Genomic DNA, 22,824 nt, shown 5'->3' on the forward strand with positions numbered 1-22,824 from the left:
AAGCTTGTATTAGATGAGCATACAAGATTTTTTAAGTTATTTATTTCTTTTTACAAATTATCATTTTTTAATTTTACTTTGTCAAACTCTTCTAACGGGTAAGATTTAGCTAGAATTAATTTTAAACTTTTAACCTCTTTTTTCTAATTTGCAGCAATCTTTAGTTAATACTTTAACAAACTTAAATAATTTATCAAGAGGAAGAGATCGTACCTGACTGATCTTGTCGATCTCGTTATCTATGGCTCCCCCTGAACTGCTGCTTTCTTTCAACGTAGCTTCCCCTTCATCGATGCTCTCGATGCTCATTTCGGACGAGCTTGAATCGTAGCCTTTGTCTTGATGACTTGATATTAATGCAAGTCTGGAGAAGGCCTCGACTTCCGATTCTGACGACATATCGTCCCATGTCGCTTTTAGTGTCTTGAACTTTTTTGGTTGGATTAACTTCTTTCCTTTGCCCTTGTTCTTGTTCCTTAGCTTGGGGTAGTTGTCTTTGACATGCCCTTCTTCATTGCAATGGTAGCACCTGATCGTCATTTTCTTTCTACCCTGCAAAGGGTTAGTTTTACTTGATTTAAATAACTTTTTAAAGCGCTTTACCATCATTATCATTTCCTCGTCGTCGAGAGAAGATTCTGACTCATGTTCATCTCTCGTTGCCTTGAGGGCGATGTTGTGATTCGACTCCTTCGTACCTGCACATCTCGATTCATGCACTTCAAACGTAGAAAATAATTCTTCTAAAGTAATAGTTTCTAAGTCCTTAGAGATATAAAAAGCATATACTAGTGAAGCCCATTTCATATTCCTAGGGAATGGATTTAACGCGTACCTTAGCGAATCTCGGTTACTTACATTTTCTCCAAGATTCGATAGTCCGGTGATGAGCTCCTTAATTCTCGAGTGAAGATGCATAATTGTTTCATCTTCTTCAAGCCGTAGGTTGGTCAGCTGATTGCAAAGTAAGTCCTGTCTTGCGAGCTTGGCTTCGGACGTCCCTTCGTGTAGCTCAAAGAACTTCTCCCAAAGCTCCTTTGCTGAGTCGTAGTTGCCTCTTCTTTGTCGTTTGCCACGTAGTCGGCGTGCTCCTTTTTCATCCACTAGTATTTTTCTTTAACTTTTGGTGCTATAAAACTGAATTCCATTATTAGAAGTAAATCGAAATCAGTTTTAAAAAAAATACCTGCATTCACTTTTTCCAGCTAGCAAACTCCCCCTCGAACTTTGGCGGGTATATGCTTGGTCCGACCATTATCTTTGCTCCGATCGGCGGTTAGTCCTCCTGAAGCATCCGGACACTGATATCACTTGTTGGGGACCGTTAGTGGCCGACTAGAAGGGGGGTTGAATAACCCTGCACAATATAAAAACAAACCCCTTCTCGGACTTTAAAAAAACACTTGCCTAAATTAATTAAAGGAAGCGACTTAAAAAGATGAGGTTCACGATTTTGACTTGGTTACAACCGGGGAGGTTGTTAATCCAAGGAATGGATTGCATTAAGTATCTCCTTCAGGCGGAGAAGCCTCTTACAATTGTGAAAGTACATAAATGAGAAGCTTAAACTAAAAGAAGAACGCACAAGTGTTGTAATGCTAATTGCTTGCTGATTAAAAAGTTTCTGAACCAAGGCTGTATTTATAACCTTGGTCGGGGCGTCTGGAAGCGTTCCAGGCACCTAGAAAGGGATAAACTTTATCGCTTACGCATAGAACGCGTTTGACCGTGTTCTGGATAAAATCCAGGTTCGGGCGCCTAGACTGGGTCCAGGCCCTCTTCTCCGGTTCAGCTCACCTCGGTCCGGGTTTTCCGCTCCGGCTCCGTTCGCTTGGATGATTTCGGCCAACCGAAATAAGACTCACTTGAATCCAATTTCGACCTTCTCGAGCAACCTTCCGCTCTGGCTTCTCGTCCCTTGGAAACGCCACACGCTTCCTTCTCGTCCGCCCGCGTACTTTTCTGCAGCACCTCGCCCCTCGGACGCACCGAGCCCGTTGGCTCTCTCATGTGCCGTCCTTCTCACTAGATGTGTCTTTTGCTCGACTTCATGTGCTCCTAATCTCCTGCACACTTAGACACAAGGTTAAAACATCACAAGACCTAACCTAACTTGGTTGATCATATCAAAACAACCTTGGGGTTTCAACACTCCCAAATTAATTCAATTGTAAACCTGTAAAATTCACTATAAATCAGGAAAGTAAATTAAATAACTAGATAATTATCTCAAATTATCACTTAATTAAATAAACTATATATACTACTATACTTCAAGTTCTCCAATTGTTTTAACGAGTGGCCAGTGGGTCACATATTCATCTTGTTTTTTCTTCTTCAAAGTCTTAAATCATTTTTTCACAAACTACGACTATAAAAGTAAAACATATTTAATTAATGAATTACATCAAACAACAAAAACTATTTTATATGCAAATACATACTTACCGCAATAGTTTGTTTCCTCATTTTATTAAGTTGGGCAATACTAGCTATTTCCTTCTCTGCACCTTCTTTGGAATTGTCTTCAATAATTGTGATGTTGTCTCTTTCTTTTTTTATATCATCTCCATCAAATTTTCCTTTCCCCTTTCCACAACATCATGTTCTTTTATAAAATTTTGACCCTCTACTTCTAGTAAAATGTTCTCTACAAGTTTTCATATTTGTATCTTGCTCCACTTCCTCTTAGGTAAAAGTTACAACCACAATAGACTATCAATTAGAGTATCCTTGTAATCATAGCAATTTTAGTCATGTCCTCTCCTACTCTTGGTTCCAAACGCTACTAGTTCAGAATGAGGATCGACTGTAAAATCACTTGATTGAGCCTGCATGCCTTTATTTTTTATTATTTCAAGTAATTATTTCACTCTTTCATTCAGATACATGTTCTCCAATGTTAGCTCCTTTATTCGGTTTGCTTGAATAATATAGTTACAATATTCCTTATTGCCTTGGCTTCCTACTTCTGTGTCATCCAATTGTGATCTCTCCATTGGACATGGAATGTCATCAACGAAATCAAGGTTCTCAACCATTATTTTTTCATATTCAATCAATATTTTTTATATTGGGTAGGGATTAGTTCAATCATAACCTATTGATCCTGTCCGAATCAGAAGTCAACGGACGCTGGGGACGTGGCGCTCCCTGCTGGACCCTCGAGTGCTCTGGCGAACCTGCAACAAACCGAGCGGGGAGGGGTGTCCCGGCGACGGCCCTCCGACGCTCAAGTCAGGCGAGGAATAACAAAGAGGTGGCTTCAGAGATTAAGACCCGCGTACCTCCGATGAAGAAATGAAGGCCTTATATAGACCTCTCGAAGGAGCCTGGGCGCGCCAATCAAAGCAATCACCTGCTTTCGACCATGCTCAGGTATGGGTTTGTCAGAAGGGCATCCATAAGGCCATACCGCTACTGTATCAACCTCTCCATGATGTGACGGCGAGATCCTCCATCGTGCACTCTTGTATACGGCGTAATCATCAGACATGCCTTTGCTGACATCCCATATCCTGAGCCGAACGAATAGACCGCTCGGCTAATCTTTGTATCCTCGCCCTTATCCTGGCCGAACGGACCACCCGCTCGGCCCTTCGGTCCCAGCCGGGCGGACACCCGCTCGGCCATTCAGTCTTCCTGCCTTGGCGTCGGAAACCCAAGCCCATGGCTGGGTTATCTTTGGCTCCGCTCGGACCTACTCAACTGCTAGGCGCGACCATTAACCGCTTAGTCAGCCCTCCATCTGTCCTCAAGCTGGGACCCTTCAGGAAGTGGGTCCCCCATTCTTACCGCCGGATCACCTATCAAAGTATAAAAATAAATGTTAAAAACTACATAATAACCTAAGTTAGGTGACAATTTTCAATATTTATCTCTTTAGGTGAGACTCGGTTGAACATGATCCTCACTTTACTAATATGTGAAGGAATATTCCTCTACTTGTTTATTCGTGCTCCTTAAATATTATATGATTTTTGGATTAGAACATGCTTCAAAAATCATGCCTAATTCATTATAACAAGTGTTACATATTCATAAATATCCATAAAATATTATCAAATTTAACATCAAAAATAAATTCACAGTCAAAAGGCCAACAAATTCCTTTAGATAAGGGAGGTTGGTGTTGGAGTGATATGTCTGAGTCGATAAAAATATGTCTTCAGTTTTAGGTAATTGTGGAATCATAAATTTATGGATTGCTTCAACCAATTGAATCTAACAAAATTGTTAAAATCATCTACTATATCTATAAGACCTAAAGAGATCTTATATGTACTAGAAATAAAATAAAATACAAATAAATATATACAAAATGTATAATTTGTAAAATAATAAAACGTCATCATCTACTTCAACTCTATTGGCATAAAATTTAAGCAACTTCTCAATTCTTGATATGATAGCTTCTTTTTTATTTGAGAAGCAAGCAAGAAGAAGGACACCCGAAGCTTTAGTTGAATTGATAGAAACCAAAGCACCTCGGTCTACAATACCAAGCAACAAAGAAATAATTTTTTCTAGTGAAGTCAACTGGTACACCTGAAAAACTTAAATGATTAGTTATCTTCTAAGACACGATGGGCCTGATAGTATCTTAGTCTGCAATACCAAGCAACAAAGAAATATTTTTTTCTAGTGAAGGCAACCGGTACACCTAAAAAATTTAAATGATTAGTTATCTTCTAAGACATGATGAGCATGATATAAAATCATATCAGGTCCACATTGGACTTGATATAAGATCATATCAGACCTACATTGAGTATAATATCCCAATACTAGGGTAATTTGCTAACCAAAATAAAAAAAAATTAAGTTTTCCAAACTATTTTATTTTACTATACTACTTACTACTTACTACTTTGTGCTTAAAATTCACAATTATAAGTTGTACCCGAGAATCTAAAGATTTGAGTAGTACAATCCCAATTTTGAAATATATTGACTAAGAGCAATGATATGCTCAAGGAAAAGCTCAAGGATAAACACATAAAGTCATGACCCACCATTTCACTTTTTGTGGGCCTCATCACTTTATGTGTCTATCATTGAGCTTTTCCTTGAGTTTTTTTTCTTGAGCATATCATTTTTCATTGACTAATATACCACGGATATACTGTATATCTTGTATGTTTAAGAAAATACTAAAGAGGGGACTGTTTGATCATCGCTATGTGTTGATCATGTAAAATAACATATTCATGATGCCCTCCTTTCATTGTGGATGCTCGAAAAAAACTGTTAAAGTGACATAACACACTGTTCCAGTGTAGTTTGTGCCCAACATCAACTCCAGCCTACAAATTTTAAAAATTAAAATTATTAACAACCAAACCCGAATTGGTTGAGCTTTTCCAAATCAAGATGCACATTATTTTTGAATATATCCAGCAACAGTATCGTTTGACCAAGTCAGGTCCTATGAGTTTTTAAGGTGAGCATGTCCAGGATAGATACCCTTACGGATAATTGAACAACAAAGCCTAAAACACCCGTCAAACTTCCTTGCACTATTCTAAAAGGAGAGTTTTGATAGAAACCCTAAACCCTTCACTATAGAGAGACGATCACTGTAGATTTCGTCGGAAACACTTGACGTCGTTTGAGAAACACACGAAGATAGTTGCGTAGGCTTTCGGTGGGGGGACAATCTCGCCACTAAAACATAGCGTCATATTTTTGAAATCGGAGAGTTAAGAAAATATATTAGGCCTGCACATATTGAGAGAGAGGGAGAAAATTCCGAACCTCAATAATATTTTCAAATCATTTTCAAATAAAAATATGGTTCAAATGCCTTGAAAAATGGGATAGGGAAAGAGAAGGTTGGTGAGAGGGGTAGAATAAGAATATCATATTTGATTGCGTCCTTTGGTAAATATAAAACTTATAGTGCTCTTTTTGATATTTAGAATTTAGCGTACCATATTTGGTAAATTGCCGAAGTATTTAAAGAAAAATGAGAGGAAGTGCGGAAAAATCTAAAGTCGGGGGCGTTAATCGGAAAACTTTCAACTTTCAGGACGCTCTATAGGGGTTTTGCTTAAATTTTAAATATGTTGTAGATCTAAAGTGAAACTATTAATTGATATTTAGGGTTAAACTGAAATTTCCTTGGTAATCGGGAGCGCAGACCTGCAGGAGTGCAGGGTGAAGAGATGGCTTCCCTAATCCCGATCGCTACCCTCATCCTCCTCGCCGCCGCCACCTCCGCCGCCGTTCCTTCGGGGGATGATCTGGTAGCGGAGCTTCAGACTCTCCGAGATCAGTCACCCTCCGGTGTGATCCGCCTCAACGACCGCCTCGTCTCCCGCTTCCTTAGCTCCGTCGACACGCCTCGTCCCTATTCCTTCCTCATCTTCTTCGATGCCAACCAACTCCGCTCCAAGGCCGAGCTTCATCTCCCCCACCTCCATTCTGAGTTCTCCCTCCTCTCCGCCTCCTTCGCTGCCCACCACAAAGAAGACGACGTCTCGTCTTCTCGCCTTTTCTTCTGCGACATCGAGTTTGGGGAGTCCCAACAGTCCTTTGGCCTCTTTGGCGTCTCCAGCCTTCCCCATGCCCGCCTCGTAACTCCATCAACTCGTTCCCTCCGAGACTCCGTCTCCATGGACCAGTCCGACATCTCCCGGGGTGCCGACTCCATGGCCGACTTCGTTGAGGCCAAGACCAAAATCTCCCTCGGTGGTCCCATCCTACGCCCACCCCTTATCTCCCTCCGCCAGGTCCTCTTTCTTCTTGCTGCCGTCCTCATCTCCGCCCCATTCCTAATACGCCGCATACTTGAGGGCGACACCTTCTTTCACGACCGACGGGTCTGGATGTCCCTCGCTCTTTTCGTTTACTTCTTTGGAGTCTCGGGCACGATGCACAATATCATCCGTAACATGCCCATGGTGCTACCCGACCGCAGCAACCCCGATCGCCTCATCTTCTTCTACCAGGGATCTGGGATGCAGCTGGGGGCGGAAGGCTTCGCCATTGGATCCCTATACATGGTCGTTGGTCTTGTTCTGGCCTTCGTAACTCATTTGCTGGTCAGATTTCGGAACATCTCCGTTCAGAGGGGATTCATGCTGGTCGGGATGCTGCTGGCTTACTGGGCTGTGAGCAAGGTGATATATTTAGATAATTGGAAGACTGGGTATAGCATCCATGCTTTCTGGCCGAAGAGTTGGAGGGGATGAGGGATTAGGTCAGTGATTTTCTTTTAGCGATTTTTATTTCCTATACATGGGTATCAATTTTTTTTGTTCTTTTTTTGCTCTTGTGCAGGAAAAGAAAATATATCATCTTGGTGACTCTTACAGGCATGATAATTTATTCTTTCTAATCTGCTCTTCAGTTTCTTAACATTATCTTGGCACATCTCAGATTATGTGCTTCCTCCATGTAGAGAAATTCCTCTTAGGATTGCTATGTAAGAAACATAGGGTGCAGTTTGAGTTAGCTACGATTAAATTAAATAAAAATAATCACACATCAGTGTAAGAGAGGTTTGCGCTGGCATTTCTGGGTAACTATTTGAGAAACATAGAAACCTGCTGGCCTAGTCTCATGTAAGTAGAGTAAATGGGAACACCACAAGGAAATTTAAGAGAGACCTTGTTGCTCTGGTTTCTGAGAACTGAAGTGATAATGTGATACCATAAAGTAGATTAAAATTGCCTCCTAAAGGGGTTCATAGCCTATTTACTTTTTGATAAGGACAGGAAGATGAGCACAGGATATGTAATAAAATCATAATCTTTTGTTTTTGTGTTCTTATATTTGACACAAGTGTTATTTGGTGAGGAGAATTGATTAATAATCAAATTTTACTTTTTATATAGCCACTTTTGGGATGAGAGTACTCTTATGATGGTAGCATGACTAAGCAATTAAACAGGCTTTTGAAAAGCCTATATAAGTCATCAATAAGATCACTTATATGCTACGAATACAAATGGACTTCCCAGGCGCAGAGCTTCACTCTCTAAGTGTTGTTTTCCTATATCTGTCAGTTTGATCTTCTATATACATGTTTTTGACAATCATGTATACCTTTAGGTTTCCTCTGTGATTCACTGTTTCACTGTAAGAGAGAAGAGATAATTGAAATCTGGACCTTATGAGACTAATCTTTTGGTTGGCCAAGATGATGATTGCAGCCTTTAGATTGTTTTAAGTTACTTTATTGGATAATTAGTTGTGGTGAAATTAATACTACTGAGTTATGATATTATTTTAGGCAAAAATCAAAAGGGCGCCCCATATTTTACAAATCATCAAAAGGTTGTCCCTTTTTTTTTAAAAAAAATAAATAGGCGCCCCTCCCATAATTTTATCCCGACATGACCCCTTGACCCATCGTTGATATAGAAGCTACCGGGTAGCTTCTACAATGTGTAGAAGATATTACAACGTATCTAGGGTGAGTTTAGGATTTATGATTTATACCGTGTAGAAGCTACTCAATAGCTGCTACAACGTGTAGAAGCTACGAGTAGTTGTTACAACATATTTAGGATGAGTTTAGAATTTAGAATTTATACCGTGTAGAAGCTATCTAGCAACTGCTATAACATGTAAAAGCTACTACAACGTGTGTTTAGTGAGTTTAGAATTTAAGATTTAGGGTTAGGATATTTGAAAACTATTATTTAAAAATAGCTTTTTCAACTGTTTGAAAGTTAGTTTGATGGTTTAAATAATTTTGACAAATTGGTAAATAGTATTTTGATATAATAGTGTTCAAATATCCTAAATCCTAAATTGTAAATCCTAAACTCACATTAAATACGTTGTAGCAACTATCGAGTAGTTTCTACACAGTATAAATCCTAAATCCTAAACTCACCCTAAACACGTTGTAGCAGCTACCGGGTAGCTTCTACACGTTGTAGTAGCTACCGGGTAGCTTCTACACGTTGTAGTAGCTACCGGGTAGCTTCTACACGTTGTAGCAGCTACCCGGTAGCTTCTACAACAACGTTGGGTCAAAGGGTAATTCCAGGATAAAATCATGGGAGGGGCGCCTATTTGATTTTTTTTTTTGGAAAAAGGGGTGCTCATCTAATATTTCTCTTAATTAGGGGTGCACTTTTGAGTTTTGCGCTATATTTTTTGGTGAACTCTATAATATTAGAAACTTTGATTATGTGGTTCAATTTTCTTTAAATTATTACTGCTATAGATGATCTCAAGTGTTAAATTTATGCAACTTCCATGTATTCTATGTCATGTAATTTTGTGTTGTACATGTAACTAGTTGAGTACACATAGCGAATTGACCATCGTCCCGCACCAAGTTGGCCTAATGACTTGGAAACATTGTTATTTGCAGAAGCATATTTATTCATTGGAGATTAGTGTTTATCAATGTATAAAAAATTTATCAATTGATAAAACATGAGAGGCGTAAAAAACTTCAATGAATGACATTTAAGGTTATTAGATAAGTATAAGAAAGAAAATTAATATAATGCCATCACTATAGCAACTACCATTGAATTTCACAAAGCATCCCAATCCCCACATGCTCCAACATCTTCTTGTTGTTTGGAGCCATCATTAACCATTTCATTACATTGTTAGCATTTTTTAAGATAAGCAATCTCATTCTTGATCACTTTGATGCTTTATACCGGATAGAATTCAATTTAAACTAGATGGTGAATTTAGTTCGTTTGCAAATCTGTTGAAGCTAAGAGATTCCAAATAGTGAATTTGGTTCAAGTGCAATCTGTTGAGGCTAGACTAGCACGGTGATCCATTATATAAATATAAATTAAAAATTTGAGCTTTTGAGCAATGTGGTTAACAATCAACTTTGCTATTTAGGTCTGGATTAAATCCTTTTTTAAAAAACATTGTACATACATTATGACTGTGAGGAGGCGTGTTGAACTTAGAAGGGTCAGTGTTTGTTCCTCCCAAATGGACAAGTGCAGTGGTCCATTATATAAATATAATTATAAATTAAACTCTTTCCTAACATGATAAGTGGTTAACTAATTAACTTTACTGTAATTTATTGCTTAACAGAGTATGATTGATTGAATCTAGTAAACCTATATGATATAGATTGCTAACTGAATATTTGAACAAATTTTGGTGAGATCACAAGGAAATGCATATATTATATATCACATAGAATTTGACTACATGAACCATATGAATATGCAAGGCAACGAAGTATGGTGTATGTAGAACCAGATCATCCGATTATTTTGTGTTGTTTACTGTATCTTTCTCCCCACATGAGACCAATCATTCATATAAATGGTGTAAACTAATAAATTTGGATATTAATGAACTTACCTACATATGTAGCCAATGTGTTTTGTAAAACAATGTGGCGCTATTTGTGTTTCTGGATTAGATTTAAGCTTTTGAGCTTTAGATGTTCAAATCATAAGTCAAAATGTTTTCTTGTCTGCAAGCTTTGGTTTAAAGAATGGCTACAATGCAACATGAAAGAAGATAAGGGACATCGAATCTGATTGAATTCTCATAGAAGCCTTAATTCCTGTTGATTTATGTTCTATGTGAAAATAAGTTACTAAAGTAATAAAATTTGACAATTGTAAAATGGAAGAGATTGATTTATAGATGCAACTTCCTGGCAAGAAATTGCTTATTACATCAATTGTCCTTTCTGATATTCATTTTTCTTGGCTGTAATATTTTTTACTATGATATACCTATTCAGAGATGAAATAGTAAGAAATTATGCCAAATTGGTAAATGTGGAATCATGGTTATATAACTATTATCTTGGTAAAGTACTACTCTTTTAATAGGTAATAATATTTTCCTTTTTGGCAAAACGTACTGGTAGCTTATACAATTTAATGTTGCTCTAAATTAAAACAATCACATTCGAGACTTCAGTGCCAAGATTCATATTGTCAGCTTGACTATTTTCTAAATTTTCATCTGGATGCAATAGGTTATCATGAGAACATATTATATCATCTTTTCCCATGTGTGTGGCTTTGGTAGACACTGATTTGGTAACAAGAGTTCACTGTTATCTGGATCAACTAAGTGAACATACTTGTATAGATTGACATTGTCGGTGGATTTTTTTTTCGAGGAATAAATGTAGTTTAGGTTATTGTTTTCTCTGCTCTAGGAACAAATAACAACGTTTAAGGAACATGCTATCCAATAGAAAAATAGGATTGAATGAATCACATTGAGAATGAAACCAGATGGCAGTCTTTTATTCCTTGAGAGAACAAAAAAGATCTAGATAGGCAATATGAATGGATAACAGAGATAAAAACATGCTGCACTCAATTGTTATGAGATATAAAAACACTATAAAAGAAATGAAGGTTTATGTTAAAGGAAATGGAAATGTTGTATATCGAATTCAACCTAAATTGTGCACATCAAGCAAGATTGTGCAAATCATTATTGATTTAGCCGATTCATGATGATTCTTCTTTCAGGTTCTGTGTTACTGTAAATATTTTCCTATTTACATGTTCTTCTGTTCGTTTTGTTTATGCCCATTGTGTTTCTATATTTTGATATAGTCTTCGTGTATGGTAGATGGTAAACATAGTTGTAGACATGAATATGTTCAATGAAGCGAAATCAAAGATGATTTGATAAAAATAATCTTAGAAAGTTGATATTAATTAAACTGGAAACCTTTCATTTCAGAGAACATGAGCAGTCAATATTCCTATAGTTGACATTGGTATGATTTATTATTGTTGTTATATTCTCATTCTGTTCTACCAACAAACAAATACCTTACTTTTGAAGCAAATACATATTGAAATGAGCAAATATATGAATTGCAAACGAGTCATTTGGCTTATTTCACACCAATCTCTCAGCTGTTTACAAAATTCTGGAACCGTTAAATGTCTCAGCTTGAATATTTATTAACTATTTATTTTTCCTAAGTGCCATTTCTTTGAAACTTTACATCTTGTGTTCTGCAGGATGTTGGCTGCCTCAATTGTTATCGACTTGATGAGAAAATCCTAGATTTGTTGAGAGTTTTAGTTTTATTGTTGAAATGGAATTTAAACTTTCTTTTCAATTCTATCAAACTTGTTTTGTCAAATACTGAGCTTGTATTTTTGTTGATTACTGAGCAAGTTTATCATGTGAAATGTTTTAACTTAGCTTATGGGTCGAAGTTTATATGCACCAGAAACTCTGAATTATTGGCCCCTCCCTTTCAAATTCCCCAATTGGCGTATCGATTATCTTTCTGTTCAGATCCATCACTAGTTTCAGTTAAAATCTCAGGTTAAGCATGAATAGATCCTGATATTCTAAAGCCCACATCGTCTGTATGAAAAATTCCAGTTAGCTTCTCAACTGTGCAAAGGCAAAAGTCAACAGCTTATCTCTTATGAATTCAGTCTTTCAACCCTCCAACACCCATCTCCTTGCTGCCTCAAAGTCAACACCTTCCCTTCCCTTTCCTCAAGCTGCAGCAATGTATAAACAAACTCTGAGATCCAAAGTTCCTACGAAGTCACATGCCAATCATCGTTGACCGCATGTAAAACTTTTCCAACTCCATTACATCGATCTCATGCCAACTGCCCTGTGCATGGTCAAAGTCTATCACCATTCCCATGAATGCATACAATCATGTGTATATATATATTACATATGCAAGTATTGACTTTCATTCTTGAATATGAATTTTAATTGTATAGAAATGTATATATATAATTGTTGTTGAGAAAGATGCAAGTAAAAGTCACATGCACACTTGAATACATGCTAAGCTCTCATATATTATACGACAATTTATAACGGTGCAGGTAGAAATTTAAATTTATCAAAAGGCGTATGTTATTTTGGTATTTATCAAAGAATATATTTTTTAAAATATATTTTCTATTTTATCCTCCTAACAATTTGACTTTTTCTATCGTTTTCTTTTCTTCACTGTATTTCTCTCTCTTCTCTCTCTTTTTTTTTTTTTTATGGGCAGAATATATGAATAACATTAGTCAATTTTTTAATAATATTTTAATATATTTGAAGAACCAAAAATAAATAATGAATAGTATATTTGAATTCCTTGTAATTTTAGAAATCTACTGGAACTAAAATGAGTGTAATCGGAGTTCTTTAGGTCAATCAGTGGATTTCGGTCAAAATCCACTAATGGACCTAGAGAGTTCCGATTGAACTCATTTCAGTTCCTATAGATTTCTGATGTTGTAAGGAGTTCAAATATGATGTTCATTATTTATTTCGGCTTTTCATAGATTGGGCCTGATATGTGATGATATTAGGCCCACGTTGGGTCTGATATGGGATGATATCAGACCCACGTTTGGCCTAATATGACCTAGAGAGTTTTGATTATACTCATTTTAGTTTCAGTGGATTTCTGAAATTGCAAGGAGTTTAAATATACTATTCATTGTTTATTTTTGGTTCTTCAAATGTATTAAAATGTTATTAAAAAATTAACTAATGTTATTCATATGTTGTGCCTATAAAAAAAAAAATAGAGGGAGAAATATAGTGAAAAAAAGAAAATGATAAAAAAAGTCAAATTGTCATAAAGGTAAAATAGTAAATATATTTAAAATAATACGTTCTTTGATAAATATTAAAGTAGTGTATGTTTTTTCATAAATTTAAATTTCTGATGTGCCCTTTAGTAAATTGCCGTATATTATATTGTGCCAAGACATTCTTTGTGTTTTGTTTATTTTACTAAATCGGTTAGGAATGTTATCCGTTTCACGTGTTCAATTTTTATAATTTCAAAAAATACATGTTACATTCCCGTTATACCTCTTGTTTTTCTTTTCATTTTTAAAATTTTCTTAACATGTTAAAAAATCCACTATTCTCTGTATACACTATTGAATTTAGATAGGAGAACATGCCTACATTAAAGTTTGCATGACTATATTAATTTTGATTTAAAAAATTTTAGGTTTAAATTCAGAGATGATAATTTCTTTTGACTATGATGAAAATCTGATCTAAATGGAGGAAAGTATGGAAATACTATCAATAATATAATAATATTTGAATATATGATTAAATTATATATATATATATATATATATATATATATATATATATATATATATATATATATATATATATAATTCTTGATGTTAGGAGTATATTATATAGATATTTAATTTATTTTTTAATTATGTATATACACAATGTTAATTCTAATATATTTTTTTTGAACGATGATAATTGGATGGAAAAAAAATTATTAGAATGAAAATATTTGATCTATTAAATAAAGGATATAAAATGTGACACGAATTTGATTTCCCAGATGAAGTTGGTTGATGTGAAAATTTAAAAGTGTGATATTTTCTAAATAGGAACTTATCGGTGATGTTAAGTAATGAGCATCATTGTTTTAGACTTTATAATAAGTTTATGACAAATTTTATAAAGTTTTTACAAGTTTAAAATTTTACTATTTTCAATTTACATTATCAAATTAAGATAGAGGGCACAAATATATTAAAGAGACTTTTAAAATTTGAACTTAACTGGTGAATTTAAAAAATTTTAAATTATTTTAAACCAAAACCTACTGTAGTCTTACAAGTTTGCTTAATATATCTATGTTCTCGTAAATAAAAAATAGTGAATTTTTAAATGGGAAGAATACAAATTTGAAAATGAAAAAAAATAAAAATATGATATCTAATTTTAGAATTATGTAAATTAAGTACGTACCATGGGTAATACTAAAATTTCCTAACGGGATTAAGTAAAATGTCATTATTTTACCGGAACAAGTACTATAGTCCAAGTGATGATATTAAAAACATACAATAAAATTCCTCCCATTCCGGAGGTCATTTGATATCCTAATTTATCTTCTTTCATCATTTCATCATGACGAGGAACACTTAAGACCAGCGAAATCACTTTTTTTTTTTTTTTTAAAAGCACCATTGTAATTTTTTTTAACACTCCTTGTTTTACTTTTAATCATTATATTGTTAAATTATTTAATAAAAAATGACAGGATGGGTTTGGTGGGTGTTTGTACTTTTCATTATATAAAATAACAGAAAAATATTTATTAGGAAGTGAAATGGAAATGTTTGACAATTTCAAGGTGTAATTTGTTAACTTTAAAATTGTAGGGACATTTTGAAAATTTCGAGGTAAATGAAAAAAAAATCTCCGTGTACAAAACTTATGTGTCTGTTTTTAGAAGTTATGAGTAAGCTCAATGGCCCGATCCGCTGAGCGGGAGGAATTACCGGAAAAGGCAAATCCGGCGATCGGCTGCCACCGGAACTCCCGCCTCCCTCCCGCCTCCAATTGGCATCTAAAACGGGGTTGCCGCCTACGCCGTCCTATCAGGAACCAGTCTTTTTCGGGCAGTAGACAGAGTGGCCCCGTCACTGCCCTTGTGACGCGGAAGCTCCATGGAGCCGTCCGGAAGGAGAAGACGTCGACGCGAGGAGTGGGGTGGCCTTCTTCCGGAGATCCTCTGGCGGCCTTCTCGGCGAGGAAACTGGCGACGGCGGTGTGGCATTTACCGGCGGTGGGATTTATAGGGAGCGAGAGACAAGGTAGAGTCGCTCGGCTAGGGTTGGAGGTAAGATATTGTTGTGTGCTTTCTTTGACAACCTAAAATTTGTCCCTATACTCGTGAAGCTTATGCAACTCCCTTTGCCCAGACACTGATTTGCGAAGAATAACACCTCAAAGTTATGGAATTAAATTTATTTTTAAGTGAGGATCTGATCTTCTTCTTGACCCTTTGCGCATGGATTGCATTTTTACTCTAAAAAAATCCTCTTTCCCCTCTTCTATGTTGAGAAATTTGGAAGCGTACAGATGTGCACTTTCAGGAAGAAAAAGAATTAAGTTTGATCTCTAAAAGAATTGGAATAAACCACTCACAGTTGTTCAGAGAATTAATCAAGACCGTGATAGAAAAGCATTAATGCGTTATTTTCAAAATGCTATATCCATGTAATCTTATGAGTAGCATTTCACATCAGTATTATTTCAGATCAGGTGGTTTGTTGTGGTCCTTTTTTGTGGTCCTAGATGGAAATTTTACTTACGCATAATTAGTGAATCAATTGTTCCTTGGCTGTTGCATGTTGTCAGGCTGGAAACCATGTTTGCATTTATGCTGCCTTCATACTTCTTGCTTGTAGTTTTACTGTAATCGTTAAAAGTACATACATTTTTCTTTTGCATCAAATGAACTGCTGGCCACAATCATCTATCGCTATAGAAATCTCACTCAACTCAATCCCTCATTGCAAAATTGTTAAGTAGGCCTTCCCCCAGAATAAGGTAAGGTCAAGCATAAGATATAAAAATTATGAGATAGAATCATAAAATATAGAAAAACAATGCATGAGAAAAATAGGCTGTCTCAATAATATGGCAGTGCACATATAGATACAAATTTAACTTAGAAATCATCAAATAGGAGAAAGTGCAATAATAATGAATCAACATAAGCATATCTTTATTATTTGAGCAACAACAATAAATCCATTAAAGTTGTTAATCCAATTTCTTGAATTAATACGCTGCACAAACAAGTATAATAAATCAACAAATTGTTGGATCTAGTATACTATCTACTAATTCCAACATAAACTTCAAATCTAAAATTATACTATCAAGTATCAGAAAAGGTTTGCACGGTCAAAATATAGAGTTCCAAAAAAAATATGCGCTGTGTTAGGGACGATGAGGAAGAGTCTACCTCAAGTTTGAAATTCACTACTCTTCCTCAACCCACAAAGATGAACATGGGTTTTAGGAGAGGGAAAAGAATGAGTCTTATTTACAATAATGTTTTAAGTAGAAATGTTAGGTTTTCCATTAGGTAAGGATTAAATTGTATTAAATCTATATTCTATAATTGATATAAATTTCAAAATTAACTAAAAATAGTAATATTTTTAGGCATTTATGCTCCAAGATTTGAATTTAATTAGAAATTCTAATTTCAAGTTATAACATTAAAAATTATCCTAAATTAGATTATATAAGTAATTTTTCAAATTTGCAGCCAAACGCAACGCACCTCCAATGTCCAAATGTTTGCGATCATGATGGAAGAATCCTCCACAATAGCAAGGGTAATGAACTTGGTAGTCTTATTTCCCCTTGCAGCTTGAATACTAGTACACAAAAGGTAATCCTACGTTTGTGGTCAATAGGCTAGTTGATATAAGCCAATGCAGTTCGGTTTCATATGGCATCTTTTGTTTGATTTTATCTGTAAGAAGCTTAAAGCTTCTGCTGTGAATCCCTTCTTTGTGATGACACAGGCAACAAAATGGGAGTCTCGGTCCTTAAAGTCTTTGGATGAGATGTGTTATCCTATTAATCACACCAAGCTTCACAAATATCAGCTTTACAATGCTTCTGTTATTCCTGTTCTCCAGGCAAAGTTAGTGCAAGCTCATTCTCTCATTAATGAACTTAGAAATGGGAGAGAGCTTGCGAACAAGAAGCTCATTCATTTCCTTAGAAAGCTTTTGGAGGAAAAAGCTTTATGGCAGAGAGGAGAGCATGAGAAAGTTCAAAATATTTTGAACACCATGAAGGATGATCTAAACAGAGAGAGGAAAAGCCGAAAGAGGGCTGAGGCGGTGCATTCCAAGCTGGTAAATGAGTTTGCTCAGGTCAAACTATCAGCAAAGCAGTATATGCAAGACTATGAGAAGGAGAGGAAGGCACGTGAGTTTGTTGAGCATGCATGCAATGAGTTTGCAAAGGAAATTGGAGACGACAAAGCTGAAGTACTAACTTTGAAAAGAAAATCAGTGAAGGTCCAAGAGGAATTAGATGCTGACAGAAAAATGTTACATCTTGCAGAGCTTTGGCGTGAAGAAAGAGTTCAGATGAAGCTGATGGATGCAAACTTGATGCTTAAGGAGAAATATGCAGACTTGATGAGGCTTCAAGAAGATTTAGATGTTTTTATTATAACACATTCCACAACTAATATGAGAGTCTCAGTACTGAAAGAAGCTGTTATGCTTAGAGAATCTGTCAATTCTGTGAAACTTGAGGGCATTCAGTTTTATTACCAGCCTCCTGCTTCAGGGGACATTTTCTCCATCTTCAATGAACTCCAACCAAGAGAAGAAGCTAATCAAAAGGAGATTGATCAATACCATGAATATGCCTGTGAAAGTCATCCCTCAAATATCCAGGCAGTGGGCCCTGAGACTGATATCTTTCTGGAAAATCCCATCAATGCATATGCAAATGGGTTAGTTGACAAATATGAGGATATACAATATGACAATGGTGTGGTGAACATGAGCCACATAGAGGGCTGTGGTTCATGCAACTATCTGGAAGGAAATGATCCATCTGTCAACAGCTTCGATGAAAAAAACCATCCATCGGTCAGCATAACTGATTGGCATGTGCAGAGACAAAATTGTAATGTAGATAGCGAAACTTGTGAAATATGTTCAATCGCACCTAGACAATCTAAGAAAAAAGCACCTTATATAGGCAAGTTTTGGAGGTCCTCTCGCAATAAGAAGAACGTTTTGGTAGAATTGCCAAATGGTAAGGTTAATGGTAGGAATGTCAATGTCACTGTATCTCCAGGAGTGAATTCAGACGAAGTGGGTTCAACCACACTTAATTTAGGGGCGTCTGTTGTTATAAATCCTCATGTCAGCAGAGGAATAAAAGGATGTGTTGAATGGCGGAGGGGTACAAAGGCAAACAATTTGAAGACTAAGCTTCTGGAGGCGAGAATGGAGAACCAGATGGCTCAGCAGCTGTGCCATGCTAGTAAAAACAAATCTTAGTAGTACGAATACTTGATATTTCTTTACCCAATTAGTATGCTATAGAACGAAAGCTAGCTGATTTTTGGCTTAAAGGTAGCAGTGTTGACCAGTTCCAACCATGATCGTGTGTATAGTAATTGTATGACTACTGGCACACCAGGCAGATGTCAGCTGGCTTGCTGATGGTTTGAGGGAACTATTGTTGAGTTGGTTCATTTTCTGCATCGTTGTCCAAACACTGTTGTTGGAACACAGATGGTTTAATGCTTACGCTGATGGTACTGAAAAATATATATCTTGATTCCTCCTTCAGGCATTAGTAAGAATCCAAAGCATAGAGCGAAGAACTCTTTGTGCATTTGTATGTAATGTTTTCTTGGAATTTATAGTCTGGAGTACATGTTTCAGCTTTTGACTTGGCAACATGTAGAATTTGTCAGAACTTTTTTTTCTCTGTACAGCTTTATAAAGAAGGGACTACTGTGTTGTCCTCAGAAAAATAGCAGGTCATCTTGATTCTCATCCAATTTATTTCTGAAAGTTAAAAGGATTATACCCATTGCTTTTCCATTTAAATTTTTTTTTCCTACTTGAAGGTAAGAGGGAGACGACCCTTCGGTATCTCTGGTTCATGGATCTACTTGAGCCTTTTTGGGTTAGTAGCTCGGAGCCCATCACAGAGGTCAGTGGCAAATAGTTCTTTCTGTGATAAACTGTTGCATCTTTCATTTTAGACTATTGATCTTTAGGCCGTAATCCATGACAAGGACAAACTGTGCATATAAAGTTTCCTGGTTTGCAGCTAGGTACATCAAAACTGAAGCACTGGAATGCTTCATGAATGTCCAAGATTATTACTAACCAACAAAAAAATTTCATGATTGGTCTCCTTCCTGCAAAACAAGGTAAAACAATTTTGGTTTGCATGGTTGCAATTATTGCATCAGTTGAGTGCTGTCGAGAACTGCAATTACATTGCATGTCTTCCCTGTCCCCACTGTTCATCACTGTACTTAATAACTAAACATATATATGTGCTGCTGATGACATTAGGATCCCTAAACACAATAGTTAATCTCATGTTAATTAGGGAATAGATGACCCATCAGCTTTCCTCCACATGCTGTGCCATAAGTACATTAGGTTGGAGCCATGAGGACCACTTCAAGAATGGCTAATTGTAAATGTGCCTTTCGAAGTTGATGGATCCCAACTCAATGACTTGGATCTTTAACCTGCACAGTGGTCTCTCATGCCTTTTCCTACACACGTGTGTTGTAGGGCTAAACATTCTCAATCACTGCTGCCATTTGTGGTAGCACATTTATTTTTCAAAATACCCTTATGTCTTTCATGTTGCCTTACTTGAACCAAATCAACTGGCGCCTACTCGACTAGGCTGTTACAATTCATGGTTGCTTGGTCATGATGTCTTGATGTCATGGCCAGCTCGACCGCCAAATGACCACTTGATCAGGTGGCGGCAAAATCACAATCGCCTAGTCTAACAGTCGGTCACCTAATCGAGTGAGCGCCTGGTTGCGATTTCATGATTAGCTTGTCCGTCAAGTAGCCTATCGACTAGTTGATCGATCATCGGTCGGTCAGTTTGGTTATGTAATGTAAAGGAGTAGAGGAATATTTTAGAAAATTAGTACTTGATTTACTAACTAAAATATAGGGTCTATGATGGATATTTGGAAATTTTAGTTGTGTGATTTGATAAATTTTCATTTTGAATTAGAGATAATTAGTGAAAATAATGTCACTGAGTCATGATAATTGGAAGAGTAAGCTCAATCAATTGTATTAGCAAATAATGTAAAAATAAATTCAACTCAATTATCACATGAATAGTTCTTCAAAATACTTTTTTAAAATTAGTAAAGATAAAGGAACAGGAAAGTGACATGAGATTCGGCATATAATCAGTTTATCTTATTATAATTGCATTTATATAATTCTATACCTTTTATGAGCGTGACAGGAAAATAATTACATTTATTTTTAAAATACTTCAACCAAACCAATAATATTGCTCAATTATATAGATGCTGACCAGCAACTAGACCTGACCACGGTTCGGAACCGACGGTTCGACGGTTCGGAACCGCCGGTTCGACGGTTCCAGGCAGGTCGACCCTTAACCTTAACCGCCCAAGACGGTTACGGTTCACGGTTCGTCACGGTTCGTCACGGTTCAAGATTAATATGTTAATAAAAATTAAAAATTAAAAATTAAACATTAAACATTAAAAATTAGAAATTAAAATTTATTAAAAAAAGGGCTTGCACTTATTTAAGTTGCCTACGTATCCCTTTAGGGGAATCAAAGCCCACGTAGTTCTTTTACATTTTTATCCTTTTACATTTTCATTCACTTCCATTTCCTGTTCCTGTCGTATTTGTTCCTTCAGTATCAAAATCTTCAACTTCGTTATCCGAAAGTTGCATTCCTTGGATTCTTTTCTCCGCCCGGTCCAATCGTCCAGTAATGCTTGGGCTTCCAATGAGTCGAGACAAAGTTGATCGTCGTTCATCTAATATGTCATTGTCGACCACAGCAACAGTTGACACTGGACAAGCTAAAATTTCTTTTGCGATCACGGAGAGAACGGGAAAGCTTTGAGCCTTCTGTGACCACCACTTTAAGATATCGAAGTTTTCGCTATCTGCTTCATTAAAATCAAAAGAAGTCGTAAAATAATTCTCAAGTTCCTGTGGATCCCCGTGGACGTTTTGTCCGTTCTTTTAATAAGAGTTGTACTTTTGTAAGTTTTAAATTACTACTAGTAGTTTGTTGAATTTCAGAAATATTAATTTGTGTTCCATATTTTGCATAATATTGATTATAAATATCATATAAATAAATTCTAACATTATATATAATATTAATTGGATCGGGGAAGAAGAATCTTTAATTGGAATTAAAGCATCATAATATAAAGTTAACATTTCTTGTAAAACTTCTAATTTAAATCTAGGATCTAAAGCAAATGCAATTAAATAAATTTCAGGAATTAAATAAAAATATTTTTCCCATTTAGTTTTCATAGCTAAGATGCAAGGAGATAAAGATTCATTATTAATATGTTCATTTAAAACTAATACTATATTAGAAAAATTTTCTAAAACTAATTGAGCAATGGGATAATACACAGGAAAGTTGTTCGGTTGCATCATTAAATACTTTTAAAATTTCACAAATACTACTACAAATATTCCATTGTTGTGAAAATAAATATATATTAGCATTAGTGTTTTGTGCAAAAATGAACATAATAATTCTTTATATTGAAATGAATCTTGTAATAATTAGTATGTTGAATTCCAACGTGTTGGTACATCACGTGGAAATTTTTTAGGTCTCATTCCATTAATTTTACAAAACCTACCCCATTGTTTCATTATAGATGGATGAGACCATAAATAAGAAATTGCAATTCTAATTGGTTTAATATAACTTTCTAAAATTTTTAAACCATCTTGAACACATAAATTTAAAACATGACATACACAACGAATATGAAAAAATAAACCTCCAATAATAGGTTGACAAACAAATTTTAGATCATCTATACAAGCGGTATTAGAACTAGCATTATCTAATGATATTGAAAATATTTTATGAGTTAAACCATATTCTTCTAAAATTAAACATAATAATTGTGCGATATTATGAGCATTATGTGATTCATCAAAACTCTATAAGCTAATAATCTTTTTTGGAGATTCCAAGAGTTATCGATCCAATGGCAAGTCACACCCATATACGAATGTGTTTGCCAATGATCACTCCAAATATCGGAACATAAAGAAACTTTATTATCTAATTTACTAAATTCATCAATTAAATTCTTTTTCCTTGTTTTACTAATTTTTAAATTGTACGAGTAAGTGTAGTCCTAGGAACACGTTTAGCACATGGATTAAGAGATTCTTTACAAAATCTTCAAATGTGCATTTAGATCCAAAACTAAAAGAAAGATGTTCTACGAAACAAATTTAGCTAATGATTCTCTTAATTTATTATCCGAATATAAAATAA

At 35.6% G+C, this 22,824-nt stretch overlaps 2 protein-coding genes across 4 annotated transcripts; both read left to right on the forward strand.

Annotated features, from left to right (window-relative positions):
* Positions 1-6,103: 6,103 nt before the first annotated feature.
* LOC121989618 (probable dolichyl-diphosphooligosaccharide--protein glycosyltransferase subunit 3) lies at positions 6,104-12,140 on the forward strand. Of its 2 annotated transcripts, XM_042543760.1 has the most exons (3): positions 6,104-7,204; positions 7,285-7,319; positions 11,955-12,140. In XM_042543760.1, exon 1 carries the CDS (start codon positions 6,168-6,170, stop codon positions 7,194-7,196), a length of 1,029 nt encoding a protein of 342 aa, XP_042399694.1. In that variant the 5' UTR covers positions 6,104-6,167; the 3' UTR covers positions 7,197-7,204; positions 7,285-7,319; positions 11,955-12,140. The 2 variants fall into 2 exon arrangements, with proteins under 2 accessions (XP_042399694.1, XP_042399695.1); XM_042543761.1 differs by lacking the exon at positions 7,285-7,319.
* Positions 12,141-15,183: 3,043 nt separating this feature from the next.
* Positions 15,184-19,990, forward strand: LOC121989619. Of its 2 annotated transcripts, XM_042543762.1 has the most exons (6): positions 15,184-15,583; positions 17,027-17,152; positions 17,289-19,137; positions 19,238-19,282; positions 19,373-19,458; positions 19,579-19,988. In XM_042543762.1, exons 1-3 carry the CDS (start codon positions 15,212-15,214, stop codon positions 18,792-18,794), a joined length of 2,004 nt encoding a protein of 667 aa, XP_042399696.1. In that variant the 5' UTR covers positions 15,184-15,211; the 3' UTR covers positions 18,795-19,137; positions 19,238-19,282; positions 19,373-19,458; positions 19,579-19,988. The 2 variants fall into 2 exon arrangements, with proteins under 2 accessions (XP_042399696.1, XP_042399697.1); XM_042543763.1 differs by lacking the exon at positions 17,027-17,152 and having other exon boundaries at positions 19,579-19,990.
* Positions 19,991-22,824: the final 2,834 nt, after the last annotated feature.

This window comes from Zingiber officinale, chromosome 6B (assembly GCF_018446385.1).
Source record: "Zingiber officinale cultivar Zhangliang chromosome 6B, Zo_v1.1, whole genome shotgun sequence".
In the NCBI taxonomy this organism is placed as follows: Eukaryota; Viridiplantae; Streptophyta; class Magnoliopsida; order Zingiberales; family Zingiberaceae; genus Zingiber; species Zingiber officinale.